Source organism: Podarcis filfolensis (assembly GCF_964270895.1).
Source record: "Podarcis filfolensis genome assembly, chromosome: 11".
NCBI classification, from domain to species: domain Eukaryota; kingdom Metazoa; phylum Chordata; class Lepidosauria; order Squamata; family Lacertidae; genus Podarcis; species Podarcis filfolensis.
This window is the reverse complement of record NC_139613.1, coordinates 61,487,243-61,502,410: the sequence shown is the minus strand read 5'-3', so window position 1 is coordinate 61,502,410 and position 15,168 is coordinate 61,487,243. Positions and strand designations below refer to the sequence as shown.

At 44.0% G+C, this 15,168-nt stretch overlaps 2 protein-coding genes across 2 annotated transcripts in view; one reads left to right on the top strand and one right to left on the bottom strand.

Annotated features, from left to right (window-relative positions):
• The window catches only part of SMC5 (structural maintenance of chromosomes 5), a 67,103-nt gene that overhangs the window by 45,541 nt on the left and 6,394 nt on the right, over positions 1 to 15,168 (top strand). The window lies entirely within an intron of this gene.
• Positions 9,832 to 15,168, bottom strand: part of KLF9 (KLF transcription factor 9) — a 30,493-nt gene continuing 25,156 nt past the window's right edge. Inside the window, exon 2 of the mRNA XM_083577163.1 lies at positions 9,832 to 14,741. Coding sequence (XP_083433289.1) covers positions 14,512 to 14,741 — 230 coding nt within the window. The 3' untranslated portion in view covers positions 9,832 to 14,511. The remainder of the gene's footprint in view (positions 14,742 to 15,168) is intronic.

The window sequence follows — 15,168 nt, the reverse complement described above, 5'->3', positions numbered from 1 at the left end:
AGCGCAGTGTGTACCTTTGCAACAGAGCTTTGCAACAGTGTTCTTTCATCATGCAACTACAGAGCTCGTCTTTGGGGAAAAGCTACTGCTGAGACCAAAATCCTAACCAAATGGTATGCCTTACAGAAAAAACAAGCTCCAGATCATCACATGCACCACCAGAGGCCACTATAATACACAGTAATGAACTGCTGTGTGGCTGTTTCACCATGCAGGTGATAAGAAGTGCTTGAGAAGGGGGAATACATCTTCCACTTTATATTTGAGTGGGATGTTTGTGTTCCTTCTCAAAATAGTTTTGAGCCACACTGTTACCCCACAGTCCAGAAGTCCCTTGGTAAGCTGTGTAGCATGCAGAATAGTAATATGGATGAAGGGTGCCTGCATGAAACAGCCAGGAGAAAAGAAGAAACAGGCATTGGAGATGGAGAGATAGTAAGTTCAGCCCGGACTCTGAGGTCCAGCGCCGAGGGCCTTCTGGCAGTTCCTTCACTGCGAGAAGCGAAGTTACTGGGAACCAGGCAGAGGGCCTTCTCGGTGGTGGCGCCCGCCCTGTGGAATGCCCTCCTATCAGATGTCAAGGAAATAAACAACTCTCTGACTTTTAGAAGACATTTGAAGGCAGCCCTGTTGAGGGAAGTTTTTATGTTTGTTGTTATTGTTGTTTTATTATTGTTACTGGTGTTCTGTTGAGAGCTGCCCAGAGTGCCTGGGGAAATCCAGCCAAATGGGCGGGGCATAAATAATGTGTTGTTTTTGTTAGTATTGTTGTTGTTACTGTTGTTCTTGTTATTGCTGCTGCCACCGCAGAATTGCATATCAGAGGTCAGCTGGCTGTCTTCAATTTTTGATCCTAGTGCAGAGACTGAGTTAACTTTCTGTTTAGAATAAATAACATTCTCCCACACCCCCATTACAAACATTTTGTGGCTGGTGCCCACTGGTCAAAGAAGGCTGGCAACGCATGTGCTAAAGAGCCCCCGCCAAAATGGTCAGTGGTCAGGAAGGATGGGGACAAAGGCTTTTGTATTTGGGGAGCAGAGTTTATTGGGAGGAATGTGCTTGGGACTTGGTGTTTTGCAGTCACACTATTTCCCCCCCAACAAACCTTTACTCTTGGAGTGCAAAACAAAAGAAGCTCAGACTTGTCACATCTGCTGCTTGAAGCTCAAGCAACTGTAGTTTCAGTCCAAAGTCTGTTTCATCATAACCTGTATTGAATTCAAAACTTGTAAATTGTATATAGACATTAACAAGTGTGCAAATAGGTAGTCAGTTTCCTGTTGCAGATCAAGCCAACAAACATCTCTGCATTAATATGTACTTTTGCATCAAATAAAAGAAAGCTTTCCCACCCTCATTGCTGCTGTGGAAAGTGAGAGAAAAAAGTCTGCGCTTTATATTGAAGGCTTTCTTCTATCTGCGTTTCTGCAGTGCCAGCCAGGGAAGAGCAAGCAGCAGGAGGAAGTGGGTGCAGTGGGGGGGGCGGGGGCTTCCCACGTTTGGAAAGAGCTTGTTTTACAGTGGTACCTTGGTTTTTGAACACCTTAGTTCTTGAACTACTTGGAACCCAAACACTTCAAACCCAGAAATGAGTGTTCCGGTTTTGGAACTTTTTTTGGAAGCCAAACATGCTCCAATTTGAGTGCACACTTCCATTTTGAGCGTGCGCCGTGGCCCCAGTAGTGGCTGCCGCACTTCCTTCCCTTCCCTTTCCTCTGCTGGGAAGCGCCTCTTTCCGCAGTGCAAAGTGGAGTTGGGCGGCTCCTCGGAATGTAAGTGACTCCGAAGTAGGGAGACTTGGAAGTGGGCGACTTTTCCCCAGCGCGCAGAGAGACGGTGTTTGGGGGGGAGCGTGTGGTGGGGGAACTATGCTGGGCAGGTTGACCTTCCCGCCCCCTCGCCTTCCCTCCCCCATCCCAAGCCCGACCCCAAGCGAGATCCAGGCGGGCCAGTGCAGGCGCTGCATTCACAAGCTTGCACTGCACGCAGGCTCCAAGCCACCCGGCTGAGCGGCTGGGGGCACAGCCTGGGGCTGCCGCTTTGTAATGTTGCCCAAAGAGGAGACAGAAGCCCAGGTGAATGGGGAGTGTGGGCAGATGGTGGAAAACATGCAGGGGAGAAAAAGAGGGGGGGGCTGGCTTGGGCAGGGGAAGAGAACTTTTGCCTCCCTTTCCTTCCCTCCCACTTAAACTCCCCTCTCCTGCATCCAGTTAGCCACCTCCTTCTCCATGCGCGCTCCTCGCCCCTCCAGTTTGAGTGTTTACACACACACACACAAACACACACTTAAACTCCCCCCTCCCGCCTGACCCTCAAATGGCAATGGGTAGATCACTGCTAGTTTTGACACTGGGTAGTAGATTGCAGCCTGGTTTCTTGCTTTCATTTTATGGATCAATGGTCTCATTACATAGTAAAATTCATGTTAAATTGCTGTTTTAGGGGTTGTTTTTAAAAGTCTGGAACAGATTAATCCATTTTGTATTACTTTCTATGGGAAAGCACGCCTTGGTTTTAGAACGCTTTGGTTTTAGAACAGACTTCAGAATGAATGAAGTTTGAAAACCAAGGTACCACTGTAATTTCAGCTAATACCGGATTCTGCAGCTCACCTCAGGGGACTAGGTGATGCTAAGATTTTTAACTGGTTCTGTGGCAATTGTACTGGCTTCTCAGCCCAATTCAAGATAAGACACATTGGCCTCTAAATCCCTTGTTCCTCTTGGAGCCTTCCCATCACCCTGCCCTTCCCCCTTCTACATTTTAAAATCATGGGGGGAGACCCTACTTAGGGATTATTCAGTGAACCAAGTTAAATCTCATAAAAGGCCATTTTGAGGTCTACCCCAAAGCTCTGTAACTTACTTCCAAGTGAAATTCTACTTCGTCCTTAGAAGATTCTTGCTTTTTTACAGCATGAGGTGTTTTTGGAGGAGAGAGTTAGGTTGTAACCCTATGCAGTGTTGCATAAGAGCACTCCCGACTGACTGCTGTGGAACTTACTTCTGAGTAAGCAGAAGATCAGTCTGAAGATGACAACGGTGAGGTAGATAGACTGCTGACCTCAAGTTGTTGTGAATGGTGGTTGCTGCTGATTTTCTAGCTGCTACGAGTTCAGATGCTTGCTCCTTCTGCATTTATTGCAAGGATTATATTTATTGTTAGGTTCCACGACTGTCTGTATGGGTAAGCCTCCTGGTTTCTAAAGAGAGAAGGCACAGCAACAAATTCTTAAACAAACAAACATTGAGGTCTGCCAAGGAACACTGGGGAAGGAAAGGGAGCAGAACAGCTTTTCATTACTTTAAATAAGCAATTCTGGTGAAACCTTATACAAAATATGCAAATGGTTATTTTATCACGGACATTTAGGCAATGCAGCAGGTATAAGGCAATGAGGAATGTTCAAGTTTTGCCAGTAACTTACAGTTAACTAAAGTACAGCTTATTTTAGCACTGTGTTTTTGAGGATGCTGGCATTATAGGTAAAGGTAAAGGGACCCCTGACCATTAGGTCCAGTCGTGGCCGACTCTGGGTGGGGTTGTGGCGCTCATCTCGCTTTATTGGCCGAGGGAGCTGGTGTACAGCTTCCGGGTCATGTGGCCAGCATGACTAAGCCGCTTCTGGCGAACCAGAGCAGCGCACGGAAACGCCTTTTACCTTCCCGCCAGAGCGGTACCTATTTATCTACTTGCACTTTGACGTGCTTTTGAACTGCTAGGTTGGCAGGAGCAGGGACCGAGCAACAGGAGCTCACCCCGTCGCGGGGATTCGAACCGCCAACCTTCTGATCAGCAAGTCCTAGGCTCTGTGGTTTAACCCACAGCGCCACCTGCGTCCCTGTGCTGGCATTATAGTAGCAAATAAATTAACAGACGCTCCCACAGTGCCCAGCTTTATTCATTAGTTGTATCTTGTGGTCTCTCTTCCTTCAGCAGCATGCCTGCAAAAGCAAACATTTCTTCTGTGCCTAACAACTCTGCCGAGGTGGGTGGTGGTTTGCATTCTGACTTGCCCTGACATAGGCAGACAAAAATAAATCCAAAAATATCCTGCTAGGACACCTGCTAAGGTATCTTCCTTATTTCCGGTGATGTAAACATTCAGTGCATAAACCTGTTTCATCTAGGGGAAGTGTCCAGCTACAGCTCCATGTTCCCTGATGGTCCTCCTTGATGTCCGAGATGAGGCAAGACGGTTGGAAACACAACACAGCCCAGGACAGATGGAGGCGCTGAGCAGGGTGGGCTGTGAAGATGAGCGCTTCTTCAGAAGCTATGGAAAGCATCTTGTTCTTTCTGATGGGTCAACAAGGTGCTTTTGAAGGGGCAACATTAGCAATGTTCTTCTGTGCCACTAGATGTAACTTCGCCACAGTTGAGCAGCTGTGGATCTTAGACACCTGCCAGCATATGCACCTTCTAGGTTTAAGCCTTTGTCATTTTGGAGAAGTTGACCTTCAAATGCTTCTTCAGTTTTAGTTATTTCAAACTTTCAATGCATTACAAATTAAACACGTGCTCAACCCTTTCAAATATCTAATCTTAATATATATATAAAGTTCACTGTTATCTGCTAACCTTTAAGGTTGGTTTACGCATTCTGTGTTCATAACTTGACCCCTCCTCCCTGATTACAGTACTTGCAGCTGAACATGCAAGTTAACTCCATGGCATCTAAGGTGGTGGTGGGGGCAGGGGCTGGAAAAATACTCTGCCTGATCTGTGATGCTTGTTCACACTTGCTTGATCTGTGATTCACACTTGCAAATCACCAGTTAATGTTGTAATAATTAGATAATTAACATGATGTATGAACCATTCCCTAAATAATTTGGCTCCGATTTGGACCAAAAGTTGTATTTTAAACTTCAAGCAAACCAGACCTTTCAAACAAACAAACAAACAAACAAACAAACATAGCCAAATGGTTGCAAACACACATGGAAAAATGGTTTAATAATGAATTAAATACGTGTTTTTCAGAATGAAATATTTGTCTCTAGCCAGAAGTGCCCCGAGAGTCTTCTGGCATATTAAAGACAAACATACTTACTGTAGAATTTACTTTCATAGACCTACTTTTAGACACCAGCTTGTCAAATATGTGAAGTGTTATCTGCAGTTGACTGATGCGTATGACACATACATTCACAAGGGTACCCAAGAGCTTAAAGGTCATGAAATAGAAGAGGTGCAGTAGGTCTGCGGCTTTTCTTTAATCATTGTAAACCTATTGGTTGCCTGCATTTCATAAACGTCATACACTTGATGGGTACTTTATACCTTTTGATTATGTCAGAATGCTCAATTGAACTCAATGGGACTTATTTCTAAACATACTTGTGTAAGATTGAGCGGTAAATCTATTCGTCCAAGGTGTTAAACACGTTAGAATCATTGGGACGCAAGAGCCTGCTGGATGAGGCCAGTGGCTCCCCTGGTCCAGCCTCCTGTTCTCACTGTGGCCAATCAGATGCCTGCGGGAGAGCAGGGCCTGAGCGCAAGAGCAAATCTCTGTCCTTGTGAATCCCAGCAACTGGTACTGAGATGCAGGCTGGATGACAGTGAATGGAAAACAACCATCCTCTTTTAACGCCATTCAAGTCCGTGGTTATCAGTACGTCTTGTGGGAGCAAATTGCATAGTTCAGCTACAGAATATGCTGCATGAAGGAGGACTCCTTTTGCCCGTTGAGAGGGTTTGCCTGCTTTAAGCCATTTATTCCTGCACCAGGCTGGCTGCATGCCTTTCATCATGACTACTACATGTAATAACTCAATTTGAGAAGTACAGCACAAAAGTTGCATCCCATGTTGTGTTACCTCAGTAGTGAAGCAACATGTTCTTCACAGCCTCTATCAACCAGTAACTTCCATGGATAGGAAGCCGGAAACTCTGCTATAAAATGGGGGTGGGAAACCTCTGCTCCTCCTGATCCTGTTGAACTCCCAACTCCCATCGGCTTCAACCAGCAGGTCCAATGGTTAGGGGAGCTGTAGTCCTCTGACATCTGAAGGGCCATCGGTTCCCCACCCCTCAAGTTCTTGTCACAGCAGTTTATATCTGATTCTCCTCTTCTTGTGTTAGTACTGAGCATAATTTGATTAAGAGAAAACAAGAACCCTAACTTGACCCAGGAGTGAAAAATTAAGTCAATGAAAAATTATTCCTAAGGGAAGTTTTTTAACAGTTAGTAAAAAAATATATGCATCATTAAGCAGATAAACTGAACTTTGTTGATTGGAAGTCACTTTAAGGAATTGTCTAGCCAACAACCTGATGCTCAAGTTTGCATAGAGTGTCCCCCCCCCCTTCTCTTCAAAAGCTTGCATTCATTTGTATTTGGTCGTCTAATCTCTTTATGTCAAATTAGAAGTGAACCTTTAATTTCCATTTAATTTCAATATAACCACATACAAATTTTATAGGTATAGTTCTCACCCAGGTTGCCTGATGAATGGGCTTAAATTTTGCCGTTGGGTGTTTTTGCGAGACTGAAGTAGTTGTGAATGATGTACACACTATATGTTTAAGGCAAATTTTCCCTCCAAAGAATCCTGGGAAGTGTAGTTTACCCCTCACAGCACTACAATTCCCAGCACCCTTAAAAAGGATGGGATGTGCTTTAAATGTTTGGTGCGTACTCAGCCTTGCTATATACAAACAACGACTGCCGATTTGCAAGATTGCTCACCATCCTGCCAAAATAAAAACCCATTAATCCAGACAGAGTGAAGGGCTCATCTTTGTATATAATCACCCGTTTTGTTAGACCAAATGGCAAGAAAAAGACAAAGACCATTTCAACCAGCACAAAGCAATGGTGATTGCCTCTTTCAACCCATTCAGCTTCAAAGTGGTAATAGCATCTAGATGGGGTTGTCTTTTCTGAAAGGATGGTATCTGCAGCTTGAGTTGTAGGACAATCCAGCAGCTGAGACTGATGGACCAGCTGCAGCCTCTCCTGGGCAAAGGCAGCCTGGCCAGTTGTCCATGGCCTAGCAAAATAGACATGGCCATAATTTCAAGGTGTTCCCTGCAGCCTTCATTTGAAGACTGTTAAGAACCAGAATCTTCTGCTGGTGCAAAATGTGGCTGCTTGGATACTGACTGCAACTAGTCAGGAAAATATCTCATAACCATCTCTCCTGAAACAACTTTCCTAGTGTTTGCAGAGCCACTAATCCTACTTAACAAGGACCACTGGCAGTCATCTTTGAGAATTCCTGGAGAACAGGCGAAGTCCCGGCAGACTGGAGGAGGGCAAATGTTGTCCCTATTTTCAAAAAGGGGAAAAGAGAGGACCCAAATAATTACCTCCCAGTCAGACTGACATCAATACCAGGGAAGATTCTGGAGCAGATCATTAAGCAAACAGTCTGTGATAACCTAGAAAGGAATGCTGTGATCACCAATAGTCAGCATGGATTTCTGAAAAATAAGTCATGTCAGACTAACCTGATCTCATTTTTTGACAGAATTACAAGCCTGGTAGATGAAGGGAACGCAGTGGATGTAGCCTACCTTGATTTCAGCAAGGCATTTGACAAGGTGCCCCATGATATTCTTGTAAAGAAGCTGGTAAAATGCGGTCTTGACTATGCTACCACTCAGTGGATTTGTAACTGGCTGACTGACCAAAGGGTGCTCATCAATGGTTCCTCTTCATCCTGGAGAAGAGTGACTAGTGGGGTGCCACAGGGTTCTGTCTTGGGCCCGGTCTTATTCAACATCTTTATCAACGACTTGGATGATGGACTCAAGGGCATCCTGATCAAATTTGCAGATGACACCAAACTGGGAGGGGTGGCTAACACCCCAGAGGACAGGATCACACTTCAAAACGACCTTGACAGATTAGAGAACTGGGCCAAAACAAACAAGATGAATTTTAACAGGGAGAAATGTAAAGTATTGCACTTGGGCAAAAAAAATGAGAGGCACAAATACAAGATGGGTGACACCTGGCTTGAGAGCACTACATGTGAAAAGGATCTAGGAGTCTTGGTTGACCACAAACTTGACATGAGCCAACAGTGTGACGCGGCAGCTAAAAAAGCCAATGCAATTCTGGGCTGCATCAATAGGAGTATAGCATCTAGATCAAGGGAAGTAATAGTGCCACTGTATTCTGCTCTGGTCAGACCTCACCTGGAGTACTGTGTCCAGTTCTGGGCACCACAGTTCAAGAAGGACACTGACACACTGGAACGTGTCCAGAGGAGGGCAACCAAAATGGTCAAAAAAGGCCTGGAAACGATGCCTTATGAGGAACGGCTAAGGGAGCTGGGCATGTTTAGCCTGCAGAAGAGGAGGTTAAGGGGTGATATGATAGCCATGTTCAAATATATAAAAGGATGTCACATAGAGGAGGGAGAAAGGTTGTTTTCTGCTGCTCCAGAGAAGCGGACACGGAGCAATGGTTCCAAACTACAAGAAAGAAGATTCCACCTAAACATTAGGAAGAACTTCCTGACAGTAAGAGCTGTTTGACAGTGGAATTTGCTGCCAAGGAGTGTGGTGGAGTCTCCCTCTTTGGAGGTCTTTAAGCAGAGGCTTGATAACCATATGTCAGGAGTGCTCTGATGGTGTTTCCTGCTTGGCCGGGGGTTGGACTCGATGGCCCTTGTGGTCTCTTCCAACTCTATGATTCTATGACATTCTATTCTTCTATTCTAACCCTCTCTTTGAAGCACTGTCAGAGGACAGTTTGAAGGAGTGTCTGGTGCAGTCCAAAGGGCAGCCGTGGCCTTGAAGGTGCCCATCAGCGAAATATAGGGGAAACAGACAGAGCAGGCGCCAGGCTCACCAGACCACCTCCCCTGTGAGCATGAGACATTGTGCAGAATTTTTCAGCTTTCAAATTCCAAAAACAAGGGGTGGTAAAAAGTTGCAACATGACTTGGGAACTCAAAAGATATTTTAGTTAAATTAATATAAATTAGTTTTGCTGGTTAAGTAAAATGTGTGCAAAATTGCATATTTTATTTTATATAGCATTAATATTGTGTAGTGGTATTTAGCATTAGCTGACATTTTCTTAAGGCAAAATTAAATTCTTTGGTTTTCCTAAAGCAGTTTATGTGCTTCTTCATCAGACATAGACTTACCAAAATAAATGTTGTCCTATCACAAAAATAATAGATTTGAATTCCTCACACCCAAAAACATATTTTTAAGACCCTTCACTGAAGAAATTTGCAAAATTTAAGTTTCACCCCCTAAAATGACACACCCTGGTAACACAATGTATTTCTATTTAAATTGTAGCAATAATATCTAAATTTGCATCTATACATATCAATCCGCATATGCAAATCTATGTCCATTTTTTGTGATGCTTACATGGCCAGCCAGGTGCCCTGCAGGTTTCCAAGCACAATTCAAAGCCTGAGGGGAAGCCAAGGTGGTTCCCTTCAGGTGTTTTGGACCACAATGTTCATCCTTCCTAACCACTAGTTATGCTGGCTGGGGCTGGGGCTGGGGGGAGGGGGCCATCTTGGCTGCACCTTTAAAGTCCTCTATGACTTGGAGCCTTCAGAGGAGAGGTGGATCAGCAGCTGGAGAAAGGGCATTCCTTTTCAGTGGTGGGGCCCCGTTTGTGGCATGGCCTCCCCACAAAGACTTCCACGGCACCCTTGCTACTGTTGGGCTTCAGGGGGCAGGTTAATTTTTTGCCTAGGCAGTTGAGAGGCAGTGTGGTGTAGTGGTTGGTACTGGACTAACCACTACAGGGAGATCAGGGTTCAAATCCCCACTCAGTCATAAAGCGGACACTAAATTCTGTGCAGTCATTCATGGATGCAAATCATTCCAAGTAACATGTTTGTTTTTATTTATTTTATTTTTTATTATTGGACAATTTATATATACATATGTACAAAAACACCTATGACTACTTTTTTCTTTTTTACAATTTCATGTGATTTACAAAAACAGGACAGGAAAATAACTTAGAAAGGATACGAATACTGTACAAAAATAAAATGGATTAAACTTGTAAAGGTTGGTATTTTACAGTGTTACAGATTGTTAATCTGTAGTAAAACAGCATTTGAAGAGTATGTCCGGTTTGGTGCATACTGGGCTAAGTCCATCAGCAAACAGAAAAGAGACCTGCATATAAGTCATCAAAATTGTTCACAAAAGATGTTGTATAGCTATAGTTTTAAAGCCATGGCTTCTCTAGAATGGTCTTTCTGAAGTGAGGAGAGGAGCCATCTTCACGTCAGCACTCCCAAGAATTTCCAGAGTAACGTGGCAAATGATGTTCCCAGAAAACTTGATCTTTTGTTCTTCTCAACAGCTGCAAAAGTCTCTTCCTAAACTCCCTTTTGTTAAGAACCAATAATAACTGATTTTACTGCATTGTCAAGTTTGACCATGAAATTTACTGCTTGCTTTTACACCGAGAGAGACAAACTTTTCCTATTTTTCATTTAATTTTGTTAGTGGTTAATAAACTTTGGGTAGCTTCTGAGGTTACTTTTGGAAGACTCCTAAGAAGCAAGACTTGCACCCCAATGCGAAGCATATTCAATTGGAATCAAGTCCCCTGGACTTCAGTGAAACTCGCTTTCAAGTGTGTTGAGAACCACAGCTGAAGAAGCAGGCCTCTGCTTCCGAGGCTTGCCATGTGTGGGCCTTTTCTGGGGCATGAGCAGGTTCAGTTACCTTTCTCACAAACCTTTCTCATGCATATTTGGGTCTACATACGCTTGTCAGCAATCACAGGGCCAGAAACTCTCATTACTGCTTCTCTGCAGCAAGTGGGAGAAGGAATAATTTGCAAGGAAGAAACAGGACAGCAGGTCCCTAACCCTGCCCACTGATTTCCCCTCTAAGCCACCACACCCTAGTTTCCCCCATGTGGCTTGGGGAGGAAAGAAAGCGGTATGGGGGTTAAAGAGAAATCCTTGCAAATTATCTTTTTCTCTTGAATCATGGCAAAGAAGCAGAATCCTCCACTCTAAAACATGTGGATCCACCCTTTTAAGACCTTCTCATGCACACCCATATCTGCTCAAAGTAACACAGGAAGCATTCCCACGTCCATCTGTGGTCCAAGGACTGGTACAAATTATGGCCCTGCTTGATGTGGGGGTGGCAACTGCTCCCCCTCCGTGCAGCCACGGTGGCTCTTTGTGGTGACTGGGTTGTCTGTTAGCAAAAACTGAAATGTTGCTTGTTGCTGCTCAACACACTTAAGTGCAGATGCTGTGGTGACAAAACCCTTCACCTGCAAGTCAGACAACCAACCCATCACAAACTGGTGGCCACACTGACAGCTGCCACCAATAAGCAGCATGGTCATGCATACGTCACTGCAGTGACAATGAAGGGCTTCACAATTTTTAAAAATATAGATGGAAGATCTATTAAGAGAAGAAACCTAAATTTAAGATTATACATTCCATGGTAGGCTTAGCACCCAAGAATGTTTTTTTTAAGAAAGAACATAATTCACATGTTGGTTTTGTTTTAAAACATATTATGCCTAAAAGCTGTGCGGAATTACATTTTAGGGCACAGCAGATGCATCATTAGAACCTGCTCGGCTGATGTGGTTAAGGCAATGCCATTTCTGTAACCTACACATAGGAGCAATGTGGTGAGCACACTGGGAGGAATTCAGCACAGAGCTAAGCTCCATCTGCACAAGCCTACCTGCCTCTTGCACCTGCCTGCCAGCTTCTCGGGGGGCTCCCCTGAACCAATGCAGGGCCCACAGGGGGAGCAGGGAAGTCCTGGGGTGGGCTTCTGCTGGCAGGACTACTTAGCCGAATGCAGGCCAATGCTCAGCCACCACAGACTTGCCAACTCAAGGGTCCAGACTATAATCTTCCTGGTGGGCTATGTAGTGTGAGATCAAGGAAATGAACCCACACCTGTCAGAAAAAGAGGCAAGTGCCCTAATCACTGTGCAGCCACACGACAGTTTCTCATGTGCCTAAGCGACCTGATCATTTGTCAAGGAGGGGATGTTCATGTGCCTGTGGCTTTACAGTCAAGGTGAAATAACAGCATTCAGCATCCAGGCTCTATTTCGCTAATACTGCATTTGTCCTACCTCAGAGCAACAGTAGACAGTTCTAGTGATTGCTGAAGGAGTAGGACTAACCGAGAGCAGAGGCTCTTGAGAACTGGTCTTGGATAGAAGGGGAGGTTGGCTGGAATAATCCCATGTTGTGAGTGGCTGGCCTAGCGCATGATCCTCACCCCCATCAAACAAGGCAGCATTAACAGTACTGGAAAAGCAGAATACTTTTTACACTAGAGCGATAGAAATAGCCAGGCTACCTGTTTTTATAAGGAAGAACAAACATCCCTATGATTTATTTTGGACACCAGAAATTAATTTTGGTTTATCGTAAAATAAAACGTTTCAAAAAGCTGAAACGGAGGTAGAAAGTGTGCTTGGTTTCCTGACATGTCTTCACTGAAGAAAACTCATCCCTTTTTGCTTTTGAAATCCCATAGATTGTTCAAGTGCCCCTAACACCTTTACTTAGAAGCCATTCTCTTCGCATAGACAAGAGGTTTGTTTTTTTTTTATAATGAACCACACAGGTTAAAAATGCTAGATGCATACTGAGTTCTAAGTGCTGGAAGCCACGGACGATTGTAGAATACTCTACTCTCTGAGATGTTTGTTTATTTTTATTTTTTTCTAGGAAGCTAGCTTTTTATCAGGTGAAACAAGAAGATTCTGCCATTGCAGGTGTACTTTACAAGAGTTGTATGTACAGATTCTTTACAAAGATGGGGCAAATTGATCCCAGTATAATTCCACTGGCTGCAGGGTGATTATGTCAGGGATGAATCTGGCCCTAGATAGGACAGTTGCACCTCTCTCTCCTTGCGAAGGAGGAGTAAAGAATATAGAACCAGTAGAATGTTTCTGGGTAGCGGGGAAAGTCTGTAAACATAATTCTCCACCATTACAAGAGATGGGGGAGGGAAAGTTCATGCTTTAACATTGACGAAGATGGCGGCTTGGCTAGATGCAAGGGGTTCTCCCAAGGACGCTTTCACTCCTGTTTTCAAAGAGCAAGCCTTAGCATTAACGGACAAAGTATTGCCATTATCATTCAATGTATCAAGCCTAACACACAGGGTAAGATCACAAGGTACATAGTGGCAGAGTTCATGTCCTAAGAAATATTTTGACATAGCCCCTGTGTGGTAGGTTCAATTACCTCGTTGTTGTTGTTGGTTTGTTTGTTTTCTTCTCATATTCTGTACAACAGCTGCAATTTGTGAAAAGGTAGAAGTCCCTTGGAAAGTGGTTTTAAAAAACCCAACAAGTCTTCATTGTCTTGTCTCTGTTAGCATAGAGAATGTTGTGTAAGGAGAGGGAGAAAGTTTTGTTCCCTCCAGAAATGCACACAGTTCCCACTGGCTGACAGGAATCTGGCAACTGGATGAAGAGAATGCACCTTTCAGAGAGAGGGAGACATAAGGAAAAAACCTTTACAAAAGTGGTAGCTTATAAGGATGGTAGCTGCTGCTTATGCATCCATTCCAATGAAACGCAGCAGAATAAAGCACTGTTAGTGGTATTTATAGAGTACAGTACGGTACATCGTTTTCAGATGAAAGTCAGCTAGAAGTGGGGGCACTGCTCTTGGTCTCATACCTCTCCCACATTCTCTACAATGACTTTTTCACAAATATACCCAAATGGCAAATGAAGAGCAGAGCCACAGAAACACATGATACAAGCTTATATCTTGTTTTCCTTTTTGCTTAGTCATTGGTTTGTATGCATGATTTCACTCAAAAAAAGAGCAACATATAATCAAAAGTGTAGCTCATTTTTTTTTAAAAAAAACAACAACCTGGATATACAGAACAGTTCTTCTTCAGTATAAATTTCACCTCCTTGTTTGTACATCAATCAGCTAATAAGAGCAACAGATGTAATGGTTTTTTTCTTAACAGTCTTGAACAGGATGGACCACTGAGAGAGACACACACAGAGAGAAGTGACTCTTCTTCTAAAACATGTGCTATGGAGTTGGGTTTCTGTTCTGTTTCCTTTACTTGAGAAATACTTAAGTGAGCTGGAAAGTGGTTGTACTAAACTTTTTTTGTCATTTTTGTTTTCATTTAAATACAAGCAGCATTACATTAGTCAACAAAACATGCCCATGACACAGCAATCACAAAGAGCTTGGAATCACTACTGTGGTGTCACAGGTCAAACCACCAGTCAGACATATATACACCAGTGTCAATTATTTAAACTACAAAAAGAAAAGTTGCATTATTTCTGCTGATCCCCCCTCCCCAACGCCCACCCAGCAGTGACTGATTTAAGACTGTTGTTGGTAGCATAGCAGGGTGGAGAGGATGAAAATGTTAATCTTCCGGCTACATGTGCTTTAAAAATGCAAGTAGGGGAATATTTCTGTACACTGGCGGACGTATTTGTGCTGATCAGTTATGCCTTTCTCGACAATGGTTGTCTCCCCACCCCCCACCCCCATTGTAGTCTGTTATTCAAAAGGAGGCAGAGCTGGCCTTTTTAGATCGCTTGATCATGCTGGGGTGGAACTCAGTGTGGCGACGCGCATGCTTTGTCAGGTGGTCGCTCCTCATGAACCGCTTCTCACAGAGTGGGCATCGGAACTGCTTCTCCCCAGTGTGGGTTCGGTAGTGTCGCGTCAACTCATCAGAGCGGGAGAACTTTTTAAGGCAATCGGGCCATGTGCAAGGGAACGGTCGCTCACCTGTGGGAAGGGAAAGAAGAAACAAAGCAGTTAAAGGAAGCAAATTATGATAACTAAGGCTGGTTGTTTAAATCCTAGCATTTGATTCCTTAGAAGAAGTGCAGGGAACTTTTGGCTCTTGCCCAAGATGTTGCTCAGCTACAACTCCCATTAGCGCCAGCAAGCATGGCCAACGGCCAAGGATGCTGGGAGCTGTAGTTCAGTAACACCTGCAGGGTCAAAGGTTCCCCCACACCTGGCTTAGAAGGTCATCCGATATATTTAAGTATTTCAGCACAAGTAATACTTTGAGGATGCTCCATTAAGGTAAGTAGGTGCTGTGAACAAAATAAGTTCGGTATCTCACAAATTATTGCACTATCACTGCAAAAAGTGTAGCAGGAATCAAAATCCTGAACTGCAACAATGGCACCTCCAGTTAAAATAC